At 39.1% G+C, this 25080-nt stretch overlaps 1 protein-coding gene across 3 annotated transcripts in view; it reads left to right on the top strand.

Moving 5' to 3' along the window:
* The window catches only part of ZCCHC6 (zinc finger CCHC-type containing 6), a 65519-nt gene extending 44131 nt beyond the window's left edge, over nucleotides 1-21388 (top strand). For all 3 annotated transcript variants that reach the window (XM_008058227.1, XM_008058229.1, XM_008058228.1), the window contains 5 exons: nucleotides 1670-1717; nucleotides 1801-1889; nucleotides 4262-4377; nucleotides 5756-6081; nucleotides 20386-21388. In XM_008058227.1, the coding sequence (XP_008056418.1) occupies nucleotides 1670-1717; nucleotides 1801-1889; nucleotides 4262-4377; nucleotides 5756-6081; nucleotides 20386-20453 (647 nt within the window). In that variant the 3' untranslated portion in view covers nucleotides 20454-21388. The remainder of the gene's footprint in view (nucleotides 1-1669; nucleotides 1718-1800; nucleotides 1890-4261; nucleotides 4378-5755; nucleotides 6082-20385) is intronic.
* The last annotated feature ends 3692 nt before the right edge of the window (nucleotides 21389-25080 follow it).

The raw sequence follows: 25080 nt of genomic DNA, 5'->3' as shown, positions 1-25080 counted from the left end.
TGCCCAGGCGGGTCTCAAACCCGCGGGCTCACGTAATCCACTCACCTCAGCCTCCCAAAGGCGTGGGATTACAGGCTGAGCCACCGAGCCCGGCTCTTGGCTCCATTTATATATGCTATATACATGTAATCCTTTACTTTCTCAATGAGAGGTTACCCCCAAGAAGGTTATCTCTCTTTTTTTTTTTTTTGTCTTCTTGAATATTGTGAATAAAATAGCTAAATATTTATGCATAACATCTAAATTGTGAATCATCATGTGTATATTATTTTAAGTAATCTATAAAATGGTATTTGGATTTAGAAATAGTGCTTTTAACGTCATGTATTTTATGAAACAGTTTATTCACACCTCACATGCATCTTTGATCAGCTTCCATTTCATCATTCCTACCACTTTCTGGGTCATTTAACATATAATATTCCAAAGCACGTCATATAGTGTGCTAACTAAGATCTTTGAAATGTAGGTATTTAGGATCATATGGGAGTTTATATAAAGCTTTTACTGGAAATTGTATCCTGAGATCCAGGTGGCCATTGGCATGCCATTGGGATAGGTATATGTGTCTGTGTGTGTTTTAATTTATCATATAACTGTGTTTTCTGATCTCTGTGATGAATTATTTTCTAAAGTGATCTTATTTATTTATTTATTTTTGGGAAGGAATTAGAGGTTTCACTCTGTCACCCATGTTGGAGTACAATGGCATGATCACAGCTCACTGCAGCCTCGACCTTCTGGGCTCAGATGATCCCTCTGCCTCAGCCTCTCAAATAGCTGGGAATACAGGTCTATGCCACCACAATCAGCTAATTTTTTTTTTTTAATTTTTTGTAGAGACAGTGTCTCTCTATGTTGCCTAGGCTGGGCTCAAGGAATCCTTACCTCCTAGGTCTCCCAAAGTGCAGAGATTACAGGCAAGAGCCACTGCACCTGGCCTATTTTCTAAAGGGATCTTTAAGAAATTTGTTAGCAGGAACATTCAGTGCTAAAATGTTTTAAATACATTAGTGATTTCTATAAGTATCCAAATCTGTTGTCATTAGGTACTAGCAGGATGATTGTCTTCTCCAAATAGTATGTTGTTTAAAATTTGGCAACCAGTCATAATAGGAAGAACTTTATACAAATTTAAACATAAAGCAATACCCTCTTTTCTAATGAACACTTTTATGGAAAAACTTATATTATGTTTAAGAATATGTAGTTCTAACCAGGCTTGGTGGCTCAGCCTATAAGCCCGTGCTTTGGGAGGCTGAAGTGAGTGGATTGCCTGAGCCCGCGGGTTCGAGACCCGCCTGGGCAACTTGGCGAGACCTCGTCTCTACAATAAATCAAAAAATTAGCCAGGCATGGTAGCGCGCGCCTGTAGTTCCAGCTACTTGGAAGGCTGAGGCGGAAAGATCGCCGGAGCCCAGCAGGTCGAGGCTGCGGTGGCCGGGAGCAGCCATTGCACTCCAGTCTGGGTGACAGAGTTGAGACTCCAAATCAAAAATAAAAGAATATGTAGCCCTTTATGATAGATTTTAAACTCATTAAAAAGATAGTTATTGATCCTTTTATTAATGAAAAGCAAAGTAAGTTATATTGGATCTCACTTGTTAGATGAATAGTGGCATTTCCTATCTGATTATCTTATTTGCTGTACTTAATTTTCTTTACTTAGATCCCTTTGATTTGAATCATAATCTTGGAGCTGGATTATCAAGGAAAAGTACGTTACTCTATTTGTAAATTTTAAAGCAGTTTCTTTTTCTTTTAATCCATCTACTTGAGTTCTATCTCTTTTCTTCATAGTGACAAATTTTATAATGAAAGCTTTTATCAATGGTAGAAGAGTATTTGGTATTCCCGTCAAAGGATTTCCAAAGGACTCCTCAAAAATGGTAAGTGTGTTGGCAATGCCCCCAAAATAATTTTATCTTATTTTTTTTAATGTAGTAGTAGTAGTAGTAGTAGTAGTAGTAGTAGTAGTAGTAGAAGAAGAAGAGTCGGGTCTCACTGTATCACCTAGGCTGGAGTGCACAATCACACCTAACTGCAGCATTGACCTCCTGGACTCAGGCGATACTCCCTCCTCAGACTCTTGAATAGTTGGGACTGCAGGTAGGCGCCACCATGGCTGACTAATTTTTTTATTTGTTGTAGAGACGAGGTCTCACTATGTTCCCATGGCTGGTCTTGGACTGCTGAACTCAGGAAGTCCTCCTACCTCAGCCTCCCAAAGTGCTTGGATTACAGGCATGAGCCACCACCCAGACCCAAAAAACAATTTTAAAAGCACCTAATTAGTATACATTACTTTGGTAATAGCTTAAAAATCCTGAAAGTCTGATTAATCTAGCCATGCTAAACAATTACAATGCAAAGTAATTCCCAAAGCTCTATTTTTTTTAAACATCCCTGGGTAGAACCATTCATCAGGAGAACAGAAATAGCAAGAAGTGGAGTTTGTATGGGAAAATTAGTCATTTTGCTGCTGTTGCTTTTCCATGATAACACATAGCAAGGAAATGTATACCAGCACTAGGGCAACTTTAAAATGAAAAGAACAAATTAGCTGGGCATGGTAGTGCATGCCTGTAGTTCCAGCTACTTGGAAGGCTGAGGAGGAAGGATCAACTGAGCCCAACAGGTCAAGGCTGTGGCAGCCATGATCGTGCCACTGCATTCCAGCCTAGGTGATAGAAAAAAAAGAAGGAAAGAAGGAGAGAGAGAGAGGGAGGGGAGAAGAGGAAGAACAAACTATACCCCTAAGCCCTGAGGTCACTTCCAAATAGAGAATATGGATTTAAGTTTGCAAAATTCTTGTTTTTCCCCTTGATGCCTTCTGCTTCTGGTTATCTGTCACCCTTTGTAGGTGGCATTACTGTTCCACCAGCATTCAGCTTCATGCTGAGCTCGGCTGAGCCCAGTTAACACATGCCTAGGTACACCCTCCTCCATCCTCATGAATCTAGATTCTCCAGTCTGTTTGCAAAGAGTAGTAGATCCTCTTACTGGACAAGGAGAATGACAGTGCTGCCTGTAATAGAGAGCTGTCTGCTCTCATATCACCTGATACTAGGGCTTTCAGGGAACCATACTCATTGAAAACAAAATCATGTTAAAAAATTGACTTCAGTGAGAAAAATGGTTAGGGACTAGACGATTTTGTTAAGAGTACAGTTTCTTTTGCATTAATTTTCTTTTAAAAATTAATATTTTTAATTGACAAATCATAACTATACATGTACATTTATGGGGTGCAATGTGATGTTTTTATATATGTATACAATATGGACTGATCGAGTCAAGCTATTAACATACCCATCACCTCAATTACTTGTCACAATTTTTGGAGATATGTGAGATTTACTCTCTTAGTTATTTTGAAATAACTATAGTTACCCTGCTGTGCAACAGATCTTAAACTTATTTCTCCTATCTATCTGAAACCTTGTACCCTTTGACCAGCAAACCCCCATTCTCTCTCTACCCACCCAAGGAAGACTTGTCACAAACTTTAAGTGTATGACTGCATGGGCACATTCAGTGTTGGATTACATCTGTACACCTATGTTTTACTAGATATTGCTATGGCTTCTATAGCAGTACTTCAGGAACTCATTAAAACAAGTCTCTTGGAAATTTTGTTAAACTGTAGATTCTGATTGAGCAGGTCTGGGGTAAAGCCCAAGAATCTGTATTTCCAATAAGTTTCCAGGGAATGCTTATGCTGCTGGTACTGTCTTAATTTAGTCACAAAAAGGCTAGAGTCCAAAGCATTGTCTTTCCTTTTATTATTTTTCCTTCAGAAGCCATAACAAAACAAAACAGCAACACATACCTTTTTTCTTTGGGTTATTAATCTGTGTGATGCAAATCATGTTCCTAAATTCATTAGGTTTTAGACTTTTCATTTTATGAGAAAACAAAACTGTTGTACCTGGCCTCAAGCCCCTCCCACATCCTGGGGAAACTGACTGACAGGGATGTGTAATGTGCTTATTTGGAAGTGTGCTTAAACTTTTAGGGTTAGGGTTGAACAGTATTTTACATGACAAAAAGAAATATATAAAGATAAATTTGTTAAAAGTATTCTGAATTACACCTCTTGATGTTTTTAGATTTTCTTTGGATTAAGCAGTATAAATAATATTTATTTTTAAAATGATGTGTCAATGTTGAGATGTAAGGTCACTATTTAATGTCTGGTTAGTTTTGTGTTTGGTCTCATATTAATAGTTGAGGCTTTTGCCTATTTATGTTCTTCTAGGAGTACTTTTTTGATCCCGATGTACTAACAGAAGGAGAGCTGGCCCCAAATGATAGATGCTGTCGAATTTGTGGGAAAATTGGACACTTCATGAAGGACTGTCCTATGAGAAGAAAGTAAGTAAAGATTCAAAGGGAGTGGTTTTGTTTTTAATTTCTTATTGTTCCAGTTTTTATATGAGACAGAGAAAATACACTTGTATGAAATGTAGTTTTCAGATAAATGTAAGGTTGTTGTTGTTTTTTGAATGAAAATGAGATAATTTAAAATTTGAAGTGCAGGTGACTGGGGTTGTCTCAGGAGTACAGGTGACATCTTCCTGGCCTGATTTTCTTTCTAATTTTGGTTATGGCCCTAATCGTTAATTAGCCTCTCTAACAGGGACAGAAGAAGAAAAAAGGAACATAAAATTCTTCCCTTTTGTAGTACTGAGAATTTCAAAATAGTTTCAGCGAACAGTCAAATGAGTTCCTTCAGGATTTCAATTCTATTTCTAATGTACAGTAACTGAGGTATAGCATGTCAGGGTTTATAATTACAGAGTTTACTGGAATATAGGATCCTTTGTATGTACTCAGCTTAACACTTAGGCTGTGAGTAGGTAAGCTACTCAGTTTGGTCAGACCCATGCTTTCTTCAGGAGGCGATTGAGGGCAGGCAAGAGGGACATATTTTTGGTTGCTTATTTGGGACATACTGATGTTTTGGGGAGTGGTGGTTTATTGTTTTGTTTTTTTGTTTTTGTTTTTGTTTTGAGTCAGGGTCTCACTCTGTCGCCCAGGCTGGAGTACAGCGGCATGATCATGGCTTACCACAGCCTCCAACTCTTGGGCTCAAGCGATCTTTCCACCTCAGCCTCCCAAGTAGATGGGATTACAGGTGTGCACCACCACACCCGGCTAATTTTTGTATTTTTGGAAGAGACAAGGTCTTGCTATGTTGCTCAGGCTGGTCTCAAGTGATCCTCCCACCTTGGCCTCCATAAGTGCTGGGATTATAGGCATGAGCCACTACACCCAGCCTAGTAGTGGTATTTTTAACTGTACAATAATGTTTTATTTAAAAACATGCACTCAAACTTGAGGAGCTCTTTTTTTATTACGCAGATAAATGACAGTGATCATTTAGGACAGGGAAGAAATGATTTTGATATTTTTAAGCATGTAAATCTCCTTATAACCATTGTTCCTTTGTGAATCTAAAGTTTCATATCTCAAATTTATAGTACCTAGTAAAGAATGCTAATGCATCAGAAAGACCATATAGGAACTCACTCCAAGGATAATTTGTGTTTCATTACATCAGTATCAAGTAGGCACTGAACCAAGCTACTAATTCCAAAACTTGGTTTTACAGCACTAGAGCAACTTGCTCAAGTTCTTGCTTTTCCCTTTGATATCTTCTCTCCCTTGTTAGCTCCTAAATCTGGAGTTGGCTTAGTGTTTTGCTAGATTTCTGTTTGGATATTTCCTACTACTATGATATCTTCTACAGAATAAGGCGACGGCGAGATCAGGAAGATGCCCTGAACCAAAGATATCCTGAGAACAAAGAAAAAAGAAGCAAAGAGGACAAAGAAATCCAAAACAAGTGCACAGAAAGGGAGCCTTCCATAAAAGAAGATAAGCCCATGCAGTGCACACCTCAAAAAGCCAAGCCAGTGAGGGCCACTGTTGACCTGGGGAGGGAAAAGCTTCTCAGGCCACCAGTGGAAAAGTGGAAGAGACAGGATGACAAAGACTTGAGAGAAAAGCGTTGTTTTATTTGTGGACGAGAAGGGCACATTAAAAAGGAATGCCCACAGTTTAAAGGCTCTCCAGGTATGAACACCTATCACACCTTGATGTTTGCACTAACGTCACAAGGGAAACCTCCTTTTTAGACTTCTTTGCTATTTTGTATTTATTTCTTTATCAAATCTATTTACTCAGAAAAGATTTTGTTTTTAAGAAAGTGAACTCTACCTCACCTTTAATTCGGATCCTCTGTACGTATTAAACACTTATTCCTTATTCCTGGCTTTATGTAGAATCATGAAAGGCATTTGGTGGGCTTTTCTAAGGTTATCAATGAAATGGAAACCTTGTCATCCCCAGTACCTGAAAAATGTAGCCTCAGTGACCAGGGAACAACCTACAACTTGAGCTTTGCTGCTCAATATGTGCACTTTTGAAATGAAATCACTGCCTAGCCAGAGAAGGAGGCAGGAGCCAGAGTTCTCTCAGGACACCACACTGTGTACAGGGGAGCCACGAGGATTGTTTAAATACACACAGGCACATGCATGGGAAAGGGAGAAAAAGGGACACAGTTAACAGTGGTTAACATCTGCCGAGGGAAATATGGAGAACTTTTTCTTTAGATTTTATTACTTTAATTTTCTGCAAGTGAGCATGATTATTCTTATCAGTCAATAGTTCAATACTATCCACAAATCTTGCCCTTCTGAACTGTGGGATACAAATTGGCCATTTTTATTAAATGGATGGAGTGTCTGTTGTGGGCACCTTTTAACAGATTGTTCAGTGCAAGCATACTTGTGTATGCATAATAAGTTAGGATTTAAAAAGCAGTTTGTACATTCTCACTTTGCTTCTCAGAGCAAACCTGTGCAAGTGGATAAAATTTGATTAACATAAAAAAGAAACTCTGAGAAATAGTTTTTTTGATTAAAATAGTAGTAAAGTACTCTGTTGCTCTCCTCAGTTGTATATGTTTGTGAACAACATAAAGAAGGGTCAGTGTTGCCTTGCAATTTCCTTAAAATACCTCCACGTTTATAGTTCTTGGAGCAAGAATACCTCTCTTCAATTTTATGTTAGTATATTGAGCAATATAGTATATCTTTTTATTAAGACAAACGAGATTTGTTTTTAAAGTGGGGCTTAAACTTTTGTGGAAGGTACAGTTCTGGCTAGCTTACACGGGACATGCACCAGAATAAAATGATTTTCTTTTGTGATTATAAGAGGAAAATGTATTTAAAAGAAATTACAGTCATAGCAATTGCTGTAACATTCCTTGAGCATTTACTATGAGTGAGACACAATTTTAGTACTTTACATGGATAATCTCATTTAATTTTCATAGCCGTGCCATTATATGTGATATTAATATCCCAATTTACAGGTAAGGAAACTGTAAATAGTATAGATAAGATCTAAATAGTTTTATCAAAATTATTTTTATAGGCTACCTTCCATAAGAACTCAAAGTCTGTGCTTACTAATAGCTGAGACAGATATTCATTGTGATCTTCTTTGGTTCTACAACCAGGTGGTGAAGTTGCCCAACTCTGATGGGTTTCTCTTTTCTAGCTAGTCGCAAGTTCTAAGTTATTTGTTAGGGAAGCTCTCAAGCATTAAGAACAGCGATTCAGCAGCCTGATGAGGAAGCAACAAATGGAAGAGTGGGGCATCCTGGTTCTGGGGGGATCATCATGCCTAAGGAACGGCACTTACCTAGAAGTGTGGCTTTTGCAGAATGCAGTACTTACACATTTAAGTAGGCATCATGTTAAAAGGTGAAGCAAGAACAGAGGATTGGGGCTAGAGCATGGTAAATTTCCTTCATGAGCAATTAAAAAATAACCAGCTGCTTCTCCCTGTCTAAAATATTATACTGTTCCATCTCGTTTCTTCAGATACGTTCTAATTCTGTTCACACAGTACACTGAGTGGAGCTTCTGTCATACCAACAGGAAGCATTTCTGAAAGTTTGAAAACTGGGCTACTGCTTTTAATTAGAATCGGAACAAAAAGTGCTGATTTTTCTTTTAGGCGTGTCTAAATCAGATCATGTCTTTGGATCCCCTTCTTCACCTAGCCCTATGAGACCAACGGGTACATTTGTTCAGGTAAACCTAGCTGAAAGCTGAGAAGCAGGCCTCTCATCAGTTTCTTCAAGAGACACTGTGTGCTCACAGCTCTGCCAAGTTCTTGGCAAGGGGCAGGTTGTAGCCCTAGTCCCTCCTTCCTACTAGCCCTCTGAGCTCCTCCTTGTCTGTGCCACTCACATGCGGTGTGCAGTCTGTAGTGAAGCTTGCTGGTCACTGGATGGCTGGGCCTTGTGGAAGTATCTTGCAAATGTGTATCGCTTTTCATTAACTTGGAAAATTCATCCACCCACATGCCTAATTTCAGCTCTCCTTGGATATGGTTTTGGTTTTAAGGCTGCTTTAGATACTGTATTTTTCGATTTTGTAAACCAGTCTATTTCATTTTTTAGGCAGTGCTTTTACATGAAGACAAAAAGAAACAAAAAGCAACAATATTTTTGAGTCCCCAGTCAGGTATGTGGGTTGTAAAAAAGACAAATGTGTGTTATTTTATTTACTGTATACTTTACCACATGCCTTTTGAGACTCCTTCTTTGAATAAGTGGTTTTAACAGTGATTGGACATCAGAATCACTTGGCTGAACTTTTAAAAATAGTTACCCAGCCTCCACCTTCATTTTCTAAATCTATTTCTTGAGTGGGAAAGCATGGGCCTGTGTATTTTGTAAATCTTTCAAGTGATTCTTATACCACCCCTGAGTGGAAGCTGTAGTTGTAAATTATTTTTTGCTCCCCATGCTTTTTGTTTCTGCTTTGAAATTGCTGCTGTCTTGACAGTGATGTTTTGCCATCCTAGTGATTATTTGCCATGCACGGAAGTAAGGAAAGAAAGTAACTGTTAGCCTGAAATCCACTCCTTGTTTCTCAGCTTCTTTATTCATTCTTGCAACAATATTTACTAAGCCTCCCCCTCCCTTCCTAAGTGCAGGGCACTGGCCTCAACACTGAGATACAGCCAAGCCCCTTCTGGTTTACTCTGCATTCTTGCCAGAAGAGAGAGACAGGAGATGCATAGATAATATTTTATGTGGCAACGAATACAAAGAAATAAAAGCAGGACAACGGAAAGGAAATGTGGATGAGGCGGCAACCTTTCTGATAAAGTGACATTTAAGTAAAGAATCAAATAGAACTAAGGGACAAGTCAAGGGGATAATTAGCATGAGACTGTTAAGCACAGAGCTAAAAACAGTTCTTGTCCTGCTGCCTCACTGAGGCAGGAGTAGAATGGGCAAGAGGGTGTGTGGTAGTGGGCGAGGTCAAAGAATAGGGGTTTTCCGCAGTGGGCACAACTGAAGTCTTTCTCTGTGAGTGAGGTGAGAGGTTCTTGGAGGTCTTTGAGCTCAGGAACAATGTGATCTGAATTCTGTTTCAAAAGGTTTAGTGTGGATGCTGTGCGGGGACAGTGGTGGAAACTAAGAAACCAACTAGGAGGCTACCACAGTAGTTAGGAGAGGTGATGGCGCTTCAGATCTGGGTGGGCGTGGTGGAGGAAGTGAGGGCTGGACAGGTTCTGGGTGTTTTGAACATAGCGCCAGCAAGATTTAGTGATGGATTCGATGGTAAGGTATGAAAGAAAAGTGACTCAGAGATGACTCTGATTTTTGGCCTGAGCACTGGAATAGAAGCTGAATTTACTGTGCTGGAGAAGACTTAGGAAAAAGAAGATTTGAGGAAAAATCAGAGTTCAGCTTTAGACAATTAAGCTTAAGGTACCTGTTAGATATTCAAGTAGAGCTGTCAGGTAGCCATTTGAGAGACTCTGGGAAGATAAATGAAGGAGACCAAGAGGCAGTGAGGGAGAGGAAGGAGCAAGCGAGTTGGGTCCTGGAGTCCCCGTGGAGAAAGTGCTTCCAGGAGGAGCGCTTGGCCATTTGTGTGAATTACTGCTCACAGGTCTGGTGAGGGCCAGACTGAGAAATCAGCATGAGATTGAGCAACATAGAAGTCATCAGTGGCTTTGAAAAGAGCCGTTTCCTTGGAGGAGAGGGTGGGGAAACTTGATTGCAGTGAATTCAAGGAAGACCAGAAGAGGAACTGTAGGCTGCTGTGGGTGCAGAGCACCAAGGCCACCACCCCACCCAGTCCCCAGGCCTATGGAAAGATGCTAGAAGGGCAGGGGGACTGGGCGATGCTGGAGGCCTTTTGTGGTGTTTCAACTATGCTTCTTAGTCCTGAAAGGGAAGGGAGAGAATTGAGGTGGAAAATAAAAAAGTAACTTTAACATGTGAGTAACTTTTTTAGTAAGAAGGAATGAAACTGTAAAACATGATATAAACATCTGAGTTCTGGCCTGCAGACACCTTTAACGTTGCTTAAGGGATCTCTTGCTCTCTGTCTTTCTTTATCTTGCTCAATAAAAGAAGGGTTAAAGGAGGGAAGTTATATTAACAAATAGAGCATGTGTAGTCTTTTTAAATGATTGAATAGCTCATGAGAAAAGTTAAGTTTTTGAAATTTCAAAACTGCGTTGGCATAACCTGGCATTTATGTGTGTGATAGGAAACAACCCACATATTCTGTGCCCAGCTTTTATGGATCATATTGCCAAAGAGGAAACAATGTTTGCTTTCAGGTTGCAGAGATGCCTGTGTTCCTTTGCGAGGGTGAGGAGGCCCAGTTGTCTGTGTGTGCATCAGTTGTCAGTTACTGAGGAAGCCACACAGATCCCCGGGGATCTGGAGTCCCACAGTAGAGAATGCATCCCCCCCAGCTTCTCTGTCCCAGTCTCACTGGCAAGGACACCGCAGTTGCCCCCTGGGGAAGCTAAGAAGGCTGTGCGGTTGTCCCTATAGTCCATTGTTTCCTGGGGGGGGGGGTTCTAGGACCACACCCCTCTTTTCGCAGATACCAAAATCACCTGATGCACATGTCCTTTACAGTCCTCCATATCTGCAGGGAACCTGACTATACTTTGAATGTTGTTAACAGGAGAAAAATTAATGGAATTATTATTGACTTACTTAAGTTTCTGTTAGTAACAAGATGAATTATCTCAAGTATATAAAATCATCTAAACAGATGTGTGAATTTTTTTTATGTGTGAATTTTAGTTTTGAGGGGCTTTTGCTTTGGGGTTTTTTTTAAATGATTGAGGAAAACATTTGAAGTGGCATCAGATCTCTTTACAAAGAGAAATGTGAGCCAGGAGCAGTGACTCACACCTGTAATCCTAGTACTTGCTCTTTGGGAGGCCAAGGCAGGAGGATCACTTAAGGCCAGGAATTCAAGACCAGCCTGGGCAACATAGTGGGATTCCATCTCTACAAAATGTTTTTGAAAAGTCAGCAGACGGTATGGCACACACCTGTAGTTTCAGCTACTTGGGAAGCTGAGGCAGAAGGATCCCTTAAGCCCGGGAGTTCAAGGATACAGTGAGCTATGATCATGCCCCAGCATTCCAGCATAGGCAAAGGTGGGAGAATCTGTCTCTTTAAAAAAAAAAAAAATTAAAGAAAAACAGGAGGCTCTATGGAAAAGCTGGAGAGCAGCTGTTTCTGGGAAGGTTTATGTTCCTTCCATATGGAATGCATAGACTTAAAAATAAGAGTTCTATTGGGAAAATCCCCAAATCAAATAAAAGTGAGATGCTAATGGGGCCTGCTGTGGTGCGAGGTGATTGATATTGAGAGCAACTGTGAAAGATGGCTGAGGAGAATGATGGACAGATCACTACCAGCCTGACTTCAAGAGTGACTCCAAGAGATAAAGTATGGAAAACACTCTACCCCTGTTTATAGAATTCTTCCCCATAGACCTACTGAGAGTTTGAGGATCACATAGATACTAGATGTAGACAAACCAAAAGAATGTTATTTTATGAGCTTCGACCTTAAGCAGACATTTCCCAAACATTTTACATAGGAAAAATACTGATCCTTACTTGGTCAAAATGTTTATTTCACACCCCCCCCCCCAAAAAAGCAGCATAGTGTTTAAGAACATCTGTTCTGCAGTCAAATTGCATGGGTGTGATTTCTAGCTTTGTGATCATGAGAAACCTTGTCCTCCACATGCCTCGGTTCCCTTATCAATATAAAGAGAATAATAATAATACCTGACTGGGAGGGATGTTGAGAAATGCATGTAAAAGTACATAGAACAGCACCTACATGTAGTGTGAGCAGAGAAAATATTTACAGTGGTGATTGCATTGATACTATTCCTGCAGTGTACTGCCAGGACTGCAGGTGCCCACATTCCAACTTAAAATTTTACACGTAGCCGGGCTCAGTGGCTCAGCCTGTAATCCCGTGCCTTTGGGAGGCTGAGGTGAGTGGATTGCCTGAGGCCGCGGGTTCAAGACCCGCCTGGGCAACTTGGCGAGACCTCATCTCTACAATAAAATCAAAAAAAAATTAGCTGGGCATGGTAGCGCGCGCCTGTAGTTCCAGCTACTTGGAAGGCTGAGGCTGAAGGATTGCCGGAGCCCGGCAGGTTGAGGCTGCGGTGGCCGGGAGCAGCCACTGCACTCCAGTCTGGGTGACAGAGTGAGACTCCAACTCAAAAAAAAAAAAATTTTACACTTGAAAGCAGAATTGTACAAATTTTTTTAAGTAGAGGGGACGCTAGACATATAACCTAGAAATATCATCACCAATTGATGATAAGTTGGGATTTCTGTAATAATATTCTGAGTAAAATACATATTTATAAATCTTTTGAGCAACTGAAAACACATATTAAACTTAAATTTACTACAGAAAAAGTATATTATTATAATTATGCTACTTTATGCCAGGAAAAAAAGAAAACATTTAGAGGTGGTTAAAGTCTATCTTGCCCAATAAGTTAGACTCTTCAAATAAGTATATGGCAGATACTATAACTGTCAAACTTATCCATGATAAATGTATGGAAATATCTATGTTGTTATAAATATGGACTGTGTCTCAGCTATAAGTTGTGTTAAGTTCTCCAAAGCTCTATCTATAGTACCAAGTGTGTCTGTGACTCACTAGTAGGTTCCGGGAAAATGTGTTGGGATGGACAGCCTCTGCTCGCATACATTAGCCATTGTGACCTTGGGAAAGAGATTTAGCTTCTTTGAGCTCCAGGTGTCTCATATATAAAATCGGTGAAGATGTAAGCTCCCACCGATAGTGAGCATTTAGTCAGATTCTCTTTCTTCTCCTGATAACTACCTCTATCCTTTCTACTTGGCTGCATATAGTTTTTAACTCCCAAGTGAGATAGCAGTAGAAAATTCCACAAATTTCTTAGCTTTTCATTGTTCCTCTGTCCCTGTGTGATAACACGTATACACAGTTATCACAATGCCTTAGCTATTCAGTAAATTTTACTGATTAGAGATGATTGACTTATTTAGAATGAATAAAAAAGTCTAAGTAAGAGAGTGGTCAAGAACATGAATTTTGGAGTCAGACACTTGAGAGTAAAATTCTGTCCAACTATTTATTAGTTGTATGACCTTGTCAAGTCATCCAACCTCTCTGTGCCTCCGTTTCCTTATTGGCAAATTGTTGCTAACATCTCACTGGACTATTTAAGAATTACTGTATATGAATAAAGCACTTAACACAATATCTGACACATCTCATTCCTTAATAAATTAACACAGCCAGGCTCAGTGGCTCAGCCTGTAATCCCGCGCCTTTGGGAAGCTGAGGTGAGTGGATTGCCTGAGCCCGCGGGTTCGAGACCCGCCTGAGCAGGGAGACCTCATCTCTACAATAAATCAAAAAATCAGCCGGGCGTGGTAGCGCATGCCTGTAATTCCGGCTACTTGGGAGGCTGAGGCGGAAGGATCGCCGGAGCCCAGCAGGTCGAGGCTGCGGTGGCCGGGAGCGGCCACTGTACTCCAGTCTGGGCGACAGTGAGACTCCAACTCAAAAAAAAAAAAAAAAAAATTAACACTACCCTTTGTTAATGTAGTTAACAGAAAGTCTCCAACCTTGCTGTAATTCATCTCTTCTAACTTATAAGATAAATACTTAATGGAAATTTTTAATAAAACAAGAATATATAGAGGTTTGTGGTACCACAATCATAAACTGATTTGTATGCTTAAGTTAATTACTTTAGTTTTTATATAAAAATTTATACAGTAACTAACATTTGTTTTCTGTGCCTTAAATCTCCCCCCTCCTTTTTTTTGCAAAGAAAATTCCTTTTAAAAAAAAGAATTGGTGTTCAGTTCCCTTATTGCTGCTCTGCCCTTATTGCTGTTCAGCTCCCTTATTGCTGCTTTCTTGTGGCGTACTCAATTAACATGTTTTTTTTCTTTTATTTTTTTTGAGTCAGAGTACCACTCTCACCCAGGCTGTAGTGCAGTGGCATTCTCACAGCCACTACAGCCTCGACCTGCTGGGCTCAGGTGAGCCTTCTGCCTCAGCCTTCCGAGTAGCTGGAACCATGGGCATGCGTCATCATGCCTGGCTAATTTTTATTCATTCTAAAGATGAGGTCTCACCAAGTTGCCCAGGCTGGTCCCGATCCCCTGGGCACAGGCATTCCTCTCTCCTCCGCCTCCCAAAGTGCTGGGATTACAGGCCTGAGTCACTGGACCTGGCTAATCCTGTTTTCCTACTTTAATCTTACTTAGGTGAGTACCTTTACCATCACAACTCCCAGAGTTGCCAACCCCCACACAGAACTCAAATTAATAACCTAAATTTATATCTCAAGAAACTAGAAAAAGAGAGTAAACCCAAAGCTAGCAGGAAAAAGGAAATAATAAAGATTAGAACAGAGATAATAAAATAGAGACTAAATAAATAAATGAAATTTTTTAAAAACTGTCTTTTCATTTTAATCTCATGACTTGAAATCTTAAAAACAGGAGATGCTATAAGAGATTGGTGACTATCTTTCACCCTCATGATGACGTTTACTCATACAACTTTTATCATTGACCAGAATTTTAAAGCCTACTTATTTTAAAAAACAAAAACAAAAAAAAGTGATCTTTATGAAAATAAATTTAAAGTAATAGAAATGGTTTTGAAAATAGAATGGGGAGATCTCATTGTCAGTCAATATGGAGCATTCTTTTTGATACCTTTTGATATTCTAGCATATGAACATACCATAATTTTCATCATTTCTTACTAATAGACTAACTGTTTTCAAATATCTGGTATATCAAGTATCTTCAAACCTCTTTTACTTACATACTCTATCCTCAAATAGTGGAAACCCGTATATGTCCTTGCACATTTTAACAAGCAGAAGTTTTACATCATTTCCCCTTCCTTGAATTCCTTTGTTGTACTTCCTCTATGGGATTTTATCATAAGATGATATATTTTATTACACATATTTTCAAGTATTTTATTGACTATCTTATGCTTTCTGCAACACAAATATATAAACTGAATTTTAAGCTTTCTATAAAATACTCAAAAGCATAAACATTTCTTCCACATTGCTTTTTACAATTATTAGAATATATAATTGATAAAAACTAATGTTACAAGTGTTGGTTAAAATTACATTTTATGTTTATTGCCTTACTGAAAATGACTTCCATTTAATGAGAAAGATGGGTTCCCCCCCCCATGCATTCTTGCATCTTTGGATCAGTATTACTGCATGAGTGAAACAGTGTTCCTTATCATTTCTATCCCTGTTGTTCTGCTGTTTTTATAGTTGATAAACATTGAGAAACCCTGATAGTCTTTATGATAGCAAATTAAAAATAGTAGAAATACTTTTAAGAGTTTGGAAATGGAAGATCCTTTATAGCAGTACCACTTGGTTGTTTTTATTTCTTCCTAGCTATGTGACCAAAAGTGACTGATGTGTTCTCAAAAAAATTATTTGTAATCTAAAGAGATTATTGGTCTCAACTCCATGCAAATGGATAATCAGTAGAAAAATAAAAATGTCCCAATCTGACCCTGAATAAACTAGAAAATCTTATTAGGTGTGTTAGCAGAATGGAGAGAAAGTTGTCTAAGAACTGCCACCCAAAGAATCAGACTCAGGTGATTCAGACTTAACAGTTCTCAATGTAATTTTATGAAAGCTAAAAATTTAGATTTTTATTAGAGGCACTCACATTACCATAGATATTTGCATTTCGTTTGCCTCTCCTCTTCCCTATGTTTTTTTGCCTTATGGCAATGCACCACAGTAAGATTTGGAAGGTTAGGAGATGTGCCTTTTGTAAAGTAGAAGATTAGTTGTAAATTGGGGATTGGAAAAGGCAAATGGAGTAATTCCTGAGACCCAGCCCAAATCGTGACCACAAAAGCATTCACAGGCATATCGGTTTTAAGATACAAATTTAAGATAGAAGTGCAGAAGCTGGAAATGAACTCTCTTAAAACTATCCTTACCTACATGCCTTGTCAAGTAGGCTCAGGAACACATTGACCTACGTTTAAAGAGCACTATGATGGTATTTGCATATTTGCTTAGTTGTTGCACCAGGATAAATACTAACTTACAAGAATGATAGATTTTAAAGAATGCACTTTTTGGCAGCGATGCCAATATTGCCGAATTGTGCTTGTTGACAATCTCGAAAGTCAGTGCCATCCTGTTTCCCATACCCTGCCTTCATTGAGATAGTCTTTTTTTGGTTTCACTTTGCTTTAATTTCTGTGATTACCATTGAACTCCAAAAATTTTAAAATTTATTTTAGAGTATTCATCTCTGTTTTTAGGAGTGCTTTCTACATAGGAATTCATGCATGCTTTGTCAAGTGTGTTACAGCATTTTTCCCGCATTTTTCCCACCACCAAACCTGGCTTATTGTTCTTTTAACCTCACTTAGATGTGTTTGCCGTACAGATAAATGTTTGTTTATTTGAATGGTGTAATCTAGCTAACTTTTGTGGGGTTTCAAGTCATGCTTATAAAATTTTATGAATTTCCTGTTCTTCCCCTGAATTATATAAAAATGAATCCATATGTTATTTCTAGTATTTGCATGCATTTATTTTTTATGGTGTTCAGGTAGAATGACTTTTTAAAATATAGTAGATAACATGTTTCAATGATACAAGAGTAAAACTGTTAGTACTATTCTTAGAAAACTTTACTGTTTTGAGAAGAACAAACAGGTACAGATAATAATGTAAAGTAACTAACTCATCTTCTGGAGAATTGGCATTGTTTTCAGTCTTTTTTTTTTTTTTTTAAGAGTCATGGTCTCGCTTCATCACCTAGGCTAGAGTGCATGGTGCAATGATAGCTCGTTGGAGCCTCCAACTCCTGGACACAAGCAATTCTCCCACCTCCCAAAGTGCTAGGACTACAGGTGTGAACCATCACTCCTGGCTCAATCTTTTTTTAAATGAGAGATCGATCACTAAGGTGGTGGAAGCACCTTTGACTGCCATCCCTTGCCCCATCTCCTCCATCATGTCTCCCTCCACCCTAGAAGCATCTGTTACCATGATTTGAAGTATTCTTCCAGTTCTTTTTTAAAACTCTTACACATGTATTCTTTAACATGTCTCCTTGGGGAATTTTTAAACTTAAATGGCATGTCACAGTGTATAATACGAATGTTCTACTCAAACATCTGGAATTGGACATGGTGGCGGTGTGGGCCCATAGTCCCAGCGACTCATACTCAGGAGGCTGAGGCAGGAAGATTGCTTCAACCCAGGAGCTCCCAAGCTGTGTGCAGTGATCATGCCTGTGAATGGCCACTGCACTCCAGCCTGGGCAACATATCTAGACCCCGTCTCTTAAAGACCGTTCTGTGATCTGCTTGTTCATGTCTAGTTAACAAAATGATTTTTAAAATTTTATATGTTCCTGTATATATTTCAGGTTTTTTCTGTGTAGTATTCTATCCTGTGAATACAGAATATTTTATGTATTCATTACCCAGTTTGAGGTTGTGTCTGATTTTTGGCTGTTATAAACAGTGCTATAGTGAACATCCTTGTGGGAGTCTCCTTGAAGATGTATGAGAGATTCTTTAGAATTTGTGTATCCACAAGACAGATCATTAGGTCATAGCATATGTGCATTTCAGTTAGATACTATCAAATTAACCTCTCATTGGCTGAAATATTGCACCTCCTACAAACAGTATGTGTGTTATTCTATATATCCTTGCAAATACTTGATTTTTGTCAGAATTTTTGTTTTTGCAAATCCAATGGATGAAAACTATTTTGTTGGTTTTCTCATGTATGTTTTCTTGACTCTGGTGATGTGATGGACCTTTTTATATGTTTATTGGTCATTTGGAGTTGCTCTTCTGTGAACTGTCTGTTCAGATCATTTGTCCATTTTTCTGTTGAATTACTGTTTCCCTATTAATTTGTAAGGGTTCTTAGTTTATTTCTTAATACTGCTGTTATATACATTCCAAGTATCTTCTAGTATATCTTACATTTTAACTTGCCACATCTAGTGCCACTCCAGTGTTTTTAATTTTGTGATAATCAAATTATTAGTTTTCCATAATTTTCATGGTCATGTGATTCATGACTTACAGTCATTTTAAAGAATTCTGTAACCTGAGATCCTAAAGATATCTATCTCTATTTTCTTCTAATAGCTGCAAAATGCTTTTCCATTTAGCCCTTTAACCCATCTGGAGTTTATGTGTATAAAGTATGAGGTAGTGATCTAAGCTTTTTTCCCTCTAGTGAAAGGCCTAATCTCAATACTTAGCAGTTCAGGATATCAAAAATGGGGCCTATAGTCCAATAGACAGTCTGTGATATAATTAATAGAGTAGCATAACAATAGAATGCTTTGTGTCTTCCTTATTATGACTAAATTCCCTGGCTGATATTGTCCATTGTGAGATGATTGTCTAGATATCTTGCTTTGAAAAGTATGCTTTTGGAGGGAATGTTTTATATGCATACCGAACATGTTTGCTTTGGAAAATTTAGAAAGTATAGCTAAGCCAAATGAAAAAATGAAAAGTATGTATCTATGCTCCCTTCATTCTGGCTCTAACTATCAGGTGTTCAAAGTAAGGTTTTCTTGTCTTTTTACATTAATGTAATAATAGTTAACATTTATTAAGCATTTTCTGTGTGCCAGGTACTATTCCAGCTGCTTTACATGTATTAATTCATTAATTCACAGTGACTCTGAGGGTGGGGGGTAGATATTTCTGTCCTCATTTTACAGATAAGGAAAATGAAGTACCAAATATGTGATTGGGTTTGGGGGGTTGTTTTTAGTGTTTATGAAATGCTGTTCATATAGTCTTATAGCTTGTTTTTTATATTATTATCTTCCTATGTGTATTTAGTATTCTGTTGTCATGAAATGCTATTCATATAGTCCTAGAACTTGTTTTTTTATATTACTAATTATCCTACTATGTGTATTTAGTATTCTATTACCTGCATAGTTCTATAATATATATAGGTGTTGGACATTTGTTTGCATTCTTACATTACTATAAGGCTTTTATGAATATTTATTTAGCAAAATTTCTACCTACCTCCTGTCTTCCTGATCTTCCTTGTAACAATCTGATAATCAAAAATTGATCGTTTTAATTTGCATTTGAGTACTTACTGATATTGACCCATAGTTATATACTCATTATTTCTTATACTTACATTTAATTCTGTAATTCACTTGGAAATGGGTGGGAAAGAAGGAAATGTTGTGAGAGAGGAAACTAATTCCCTTCTTCCTCCAAAATTACTTATTTGATATAATACTAGTTATTGAAAAATCCATATTTATTCCCACTGGTTTGAAACACATCCTTCATTGTAATACAACTCTGTTATACATAATCACTTAAGAATTTGTCAACTCTTCAGTTTCATTGATCTATTTGTTTCAGAGTATAGAACAAAATTTAGTAACTATTCTGTGGTATTTTAGTAACCCTCATTCCTGTCCTTTACCTGTAAATATAATAAATTTCCTTTTTTCCTTTTATATCAATAAGTTATTACTACAGTGTTATCCACAGCTTCACATCTGTAGAGTAATGATGCAAGAAATGTATTTCTGGCCAGAGACTTCTTTGCAGTCTGTTCTGTTTGATTGCAAATGAAGATACTGATCTATGCAGAACAGGACGTTGAGTTCATCTGGTCCTCTGCACCAATATGGAAATAGTGAACATGTGACTGTACTAACATGAAACCACTCTAGAACTTGTCTGCATTTAGAATTTTCACTAAGTTTATATTTAATAGATCGTGCGCATATATACTTTTCAATATCTTGTCTAATTGCTTGATTCAAAAAAAGTGACCCATTCCAGTGTGAAAAGTTTCTGACTAATTCACAATAAGAAGTAATTTTACAGCTTTTGCAACCAAGTGAGGCTCGTTTCATTTATATTGGGTTTTGTTTCTTCCCCTCCTCTAGGTAGCCTTTCCAGTAAATATATGACTCAGGGAAAAGCCTCAGCGAAGAGGACCCAGCAGGAATCATGAGGGAAGGAACTTGCAGCACTCTAAATGGCCACTCAGGCATTCCCATTGACTTGGAAAATTAGGTTCATTCCACAGGACACAGCAGCATAGATCAGGCTTCTACTTAACGTTGAAGGGAAATGTCAGGTTTTTTTTAATTTAATGAAACTCTTAATGAGGAAAAAAATTTTAATATAGTCTTATCTACCACAAATCCCTGTAGATTTAAGGATTTTGATAGGAGGCCATGATGTATGTATTTAAGCCAGGCTAAAAGAACAAAGTTAACTGTGGACTAGTATTCAATGAATACACTCATGGTTTTTAACTCTTTCAAAGCACATTGAAAATATGTGCTGATAAACCCCAAGTAAATTAATCCTTTTTTTCCCTACAAATCCTTTTTTTTGTTTTGAAGAGGGGAAATTATATTTATTGTTGTTTACTGAATCCTTGTGTGAGAGCGTATCAAATATGTGTGAACTGCTACTACTGTACTTCCAATTTACAAACATTTTATTGTTGTTTGTAGAAGTGATAACATGGACATGAGTACCTATTTATGTAGACCTTCAGTGGGTGAGCAGTGCCACTCAGAGGTCTCTGGGTTTTTCCCTCTCTAATTTTAAGTAAATTGACATATAACTACTACGCCTATAAAAATGAAGTAAGGAAACAAGTAGTCCTGTTTACCACTAAAAACATTTTCAAAGGAAAAATGACAAAATGAAAGTACTTTTTACTTTTTATGATATCCAGAAATTAAGGTGGAGAACTTTTTAGAATTTCTGATGATCAAAGAGGCTCTCTCTGCCAGTCACAAGTGTGGTTGGGGTCATTCTGGGTCTGACTGGAGCCTTCCTGGACTGTTGCTCTAACTTCACAAGCCCTGCAGATGTAGTACATGCCTCGGTTTATTTATCCTTTTGAAATAAAATCAGAATTTCAACCTGTAATTTTATCCACATTATTTGCTAGTAAAAGAGGCCTAAATTTCACAAGGAAACTAGATCAAGGAGTAGGAACGTTGGGAATGATAGTAAGAGGAGTCAGGGGGAAAAGGGTAAGAGTACAAATCTGCTCCTCGGTTAGAGTGTACACAGAGCTCCCGTTGACTTGTGCCCTTGCGATCAATGGTGTGTGTTACACTCTCTGTGTGCCAGCTCTGGAATGAACAGGTAAAAGGCACAGATTGAGGGAGAGGTGCACATAGGGAGGGACGCAGAGGGTGCTTGTTGGGCGGGCATTCCCAGATGTCTGGGGACTCATAAGATGCCTTCCCTTGTGCCCTTTTTAAAAATTCCTTGAAGTCATAGTCTAGCTTAAGAAGAGTCATGTCAAAATTAAAGACTTCAGAAGTTGTGGTAGAAAGAATTAGTGGTTGCTCCATAATCCGTTTGAACACAAATTCACGAATTACACAGCCTGAACTGACCCTGTTCTGCAGGACCTTCCTCAGCAGCCCCTCTGCTAGCTTCTTCCCTTGCTTCACACATGAAAAGTCTTTGCCCTTAGGATTCTTGTCATGTTTTCTTCTTCCAAAAGCCTGGTGATGCTGTGTCGGCCATTTTCTGCCATTACAGCAGAAGAGAAGTCTGACACCAGGCTGATTTCTGTTCCCTTGTAGGTTTTGTTTTCCTGTGTAGGTGCTTTTTTTAATTTATTTTTAATCCCTATAATTAAGAAAATTACCTCAGTCTAGAAATATGTCTCTCCAGTGACTTTCTTCTGAAACAAAAATGAACCAAATGTATCTCTACCTACTTGCTTTTTTTAATTTGAGAAATATCTTAGGTTCTTAATTTTTTTTTTTCCTCAAAACCCCTTGTATTTTCTCAATGTTCCTTTATCATTTCTTCATGCTAGGAAAACGTCTCAAATTTAATGTCTACTGACTTGTTTGATTTTTAGTATCATTCTATTGTTTTCTGTAATATGAATTTGTCACTGCACTTCTAATATTCTTAAACTTACCCACCTTCCTTGATCTCTCATTCCTTTAGATTACTCTTACATTCTCTTCCCTTTCATAGAAACCATGTTTTCTTGTATTCTTTTGAGGATGTTAAAAAGCATCCTACTTTTTATCCTGATTCTACAGTAGATTCTACCCAAAGTATCTGGGCTTTTGGTTCGATACTTGATTCCTCACACTGGATCTATGGGATGACCTGTTACTTGCATGTGGTCGCAGCCCCATCTTGGTGCCACAGCGGAGGGACTGGTGCGTCTCACCATGCCAGGGCCATCGCCCAGCTATCTTTCAAGTGCAGCTGGCCTATCTGTCCTAACAAGCTCCACAAATGCCCCACTACCACGGTTCTCCTTGCCACCTTCTCTCGGGAACAAAAATAGGAAATACGTTTTGTGTAACAGTGATCCAGTAGCCCCAATGTCCAGTTCTTAAAACTCTTGCTCTTCTGCAGTACCCATAGCAAACAGGTTTAAAGATGTTTTTTAAATGTTCTTAAATAACTTGTTTATTTTTAATCTTGAAATGTGCTTCACAATGGCTCCTATTTAAATATATTTATAATTTCTTGAGTGGAAAATATCCTAGATAAACAGGTCAATATTACAGACCCCCAAAAAGTTCAAAATAATTTAACAAAGCTTCATAAAACTGTAAAGATGTGCTCAGTACTTTTTTCTTTGGAAGCAGGCATACTTGGACAGCAGCAGTCAGGAACTTCACACACTTCACTGAGTATAACTCAAGATAGGTAGGCTCTGGCCTGGTCAGTGTTCCAGCTAAGGTGTAGTTCCCTTAACCTCGAGCGGTTCGGTTTCCATTCCTGTGAAATGGAAATCATACCTGCCCTGCTACAGAGTTGTGAGAAGTCTTACCAGGAAAACACTTTTTAAGATGTCCAGAACTGTGGCACTAAACCCTCAAGTGCAGTGGCGAGCATTTCCCCACTGTAAGTTCTATCACATCTCAGTGGAAATCTAAAAGTGGTTACAGCTTATAACTCCTTCCACACTTTCCACACCCACCTCATTTCAACACCTCAGCACAGACAGCTGCTGCTCTGAGATAAAGGCGCTCACACGTTTCTTGTATAATCACGAAAACTCTTCTAATGACATTTTCAGGGACAGTTTCAAATTACATTACATACGCCTGATCCACTGACAAGGAGATTATGTGACTTTGTGCTTATGTGAAAAAGAGCTAGCTACATTAAAAACTGAATAGTGGGTATTAAATAGAGGAAAGAAGTCTGTTACACGTACACAGGATCCAGAATTTTAAGAGTATAGGACTAGATTTTTGAAACGGTGCCTAATGCACTCCACTAAAAACCTTGGGTCTAAGCGTTCTCTAAAATAGCCATGCCAGTGCTTCCGTCCTGCTCAGTTCAAAGTTGTGAGGCTAGTATGAGGTAATGTGCTCAGCGGTTTTTTTGAAACCTATAAAGTGCTCCACAGCTGTGTAACATTTAAGTAATTGAAAAAAATTGAATTTGCATCTTTTATTCCCATTAACTTTTACTTTTAGAGCAGTTTTAGGTTCACCAAAAAACTGAGCAGGAAATACAGAGCGCTCCATGTATGTCCCAGGTCCCCACACGTGCCCACCTCCCCCTGTCACTCTGCACCGCAGTGGTACACTTGTTCCGATCATAAGCCTTCGTGGACACATCGTGATCACCCAAACCCACAGTCTGCATGACATTAGTTTGCTCTGGGTGTAAGTTGTGTGGGTTTTGGCAAACGCGTAATGACATGTGTCCACCACTATTGCCATTTCACAGTGCATGACATCTTTAAATATCCATTAACAATTAGCAGCGTTTCGGTGCTGCTGTGTGCCATGCCCTCTTCTAGGGTCTTCCTGTATTAACTCATTTAATGTTCACAGTATTTGTAGGAGGAGAAGTAAAATGCCTATCCTAAATCACCTAGCCAGTCAAAGATGAAGCCAAGAAACAAATCCACCACACTACCGCCTCTCCATCCAGTTCCTAAGCTGAGGCTTAGGGGGGTTAAAAATCCTCTCATGGTCACTGCGATTGTATTTCCGTAGCAGGAAGTCAACCCTGATGGCATTACGGACTACCCTTTCGGACCCTGCAGGCTCTAGGGGATCAAAGACAAACTGGGCCCTCAAACATGCTTCACTGATCAGTTCCTTCCACATCAAACACTGTTCTCCCCAGCACCGCTCCACAGCCTCCCTCTTGGCTTTTCTCCCTTCACCTCTAGCACTTCCCAAGAAATGCCACCTGTCCTGGTGTCCTCCTCCTCTTCTCATCTGCTAATCCTGCAGCACTTTATGCTGCCAGGATCTGTCACTCCCTGGCCCCTCTTTTCTGGCTTCCTGTGTGCGCCCGGCCAGTGCCTGGTGCTGCTGAATCAAAGGCGGAATGAAGCCCTAGGCAGCCAGGGCAAGGTCTGCCGACAGGCGTCCGGCCAGCTGACTCTCGCTCGCTCTACAGGCGACTTTCCCCGGTGTTGCCCCGTCGCCTCTTCGAGCAGGGCTGGGTTCCAAGTTCGGCGCCAGAAGGACGACTGCGCCCGCCACCACCCTGCTGCATCCCCGGCGGTACAGCACGCCGGGGAGGTGGGGAGCAGAGACCCATCGTACAACCCTTCGGAGTCGTTGCGCGCTTGAGAACTGCCCAGCGGGCCCGAAACACACGGA

Source organism: Carlito syrichta, unplaced genomic scaffold, assembly GCF_000164805.1.
Source record: "Carlito syrichta isolate Samal-C Ts95f unplaced genomic scaffold, Tarsius_syrichta-2.0.1 Scaffold303261, whole genome shotgun sequence".
In the NCBI taxonomy this organism is placed as follows: Eukaryota; Metazoa; Chordata; class Mammalia; order Primates; family Tarsiidae; genus Carlito; species Carlito syrichta.
The sequence above is the reverse complement of the archived record's forward strand: the minus strand, read 5'-3'. Positions and strand labels throughout refer to the sequence as shown.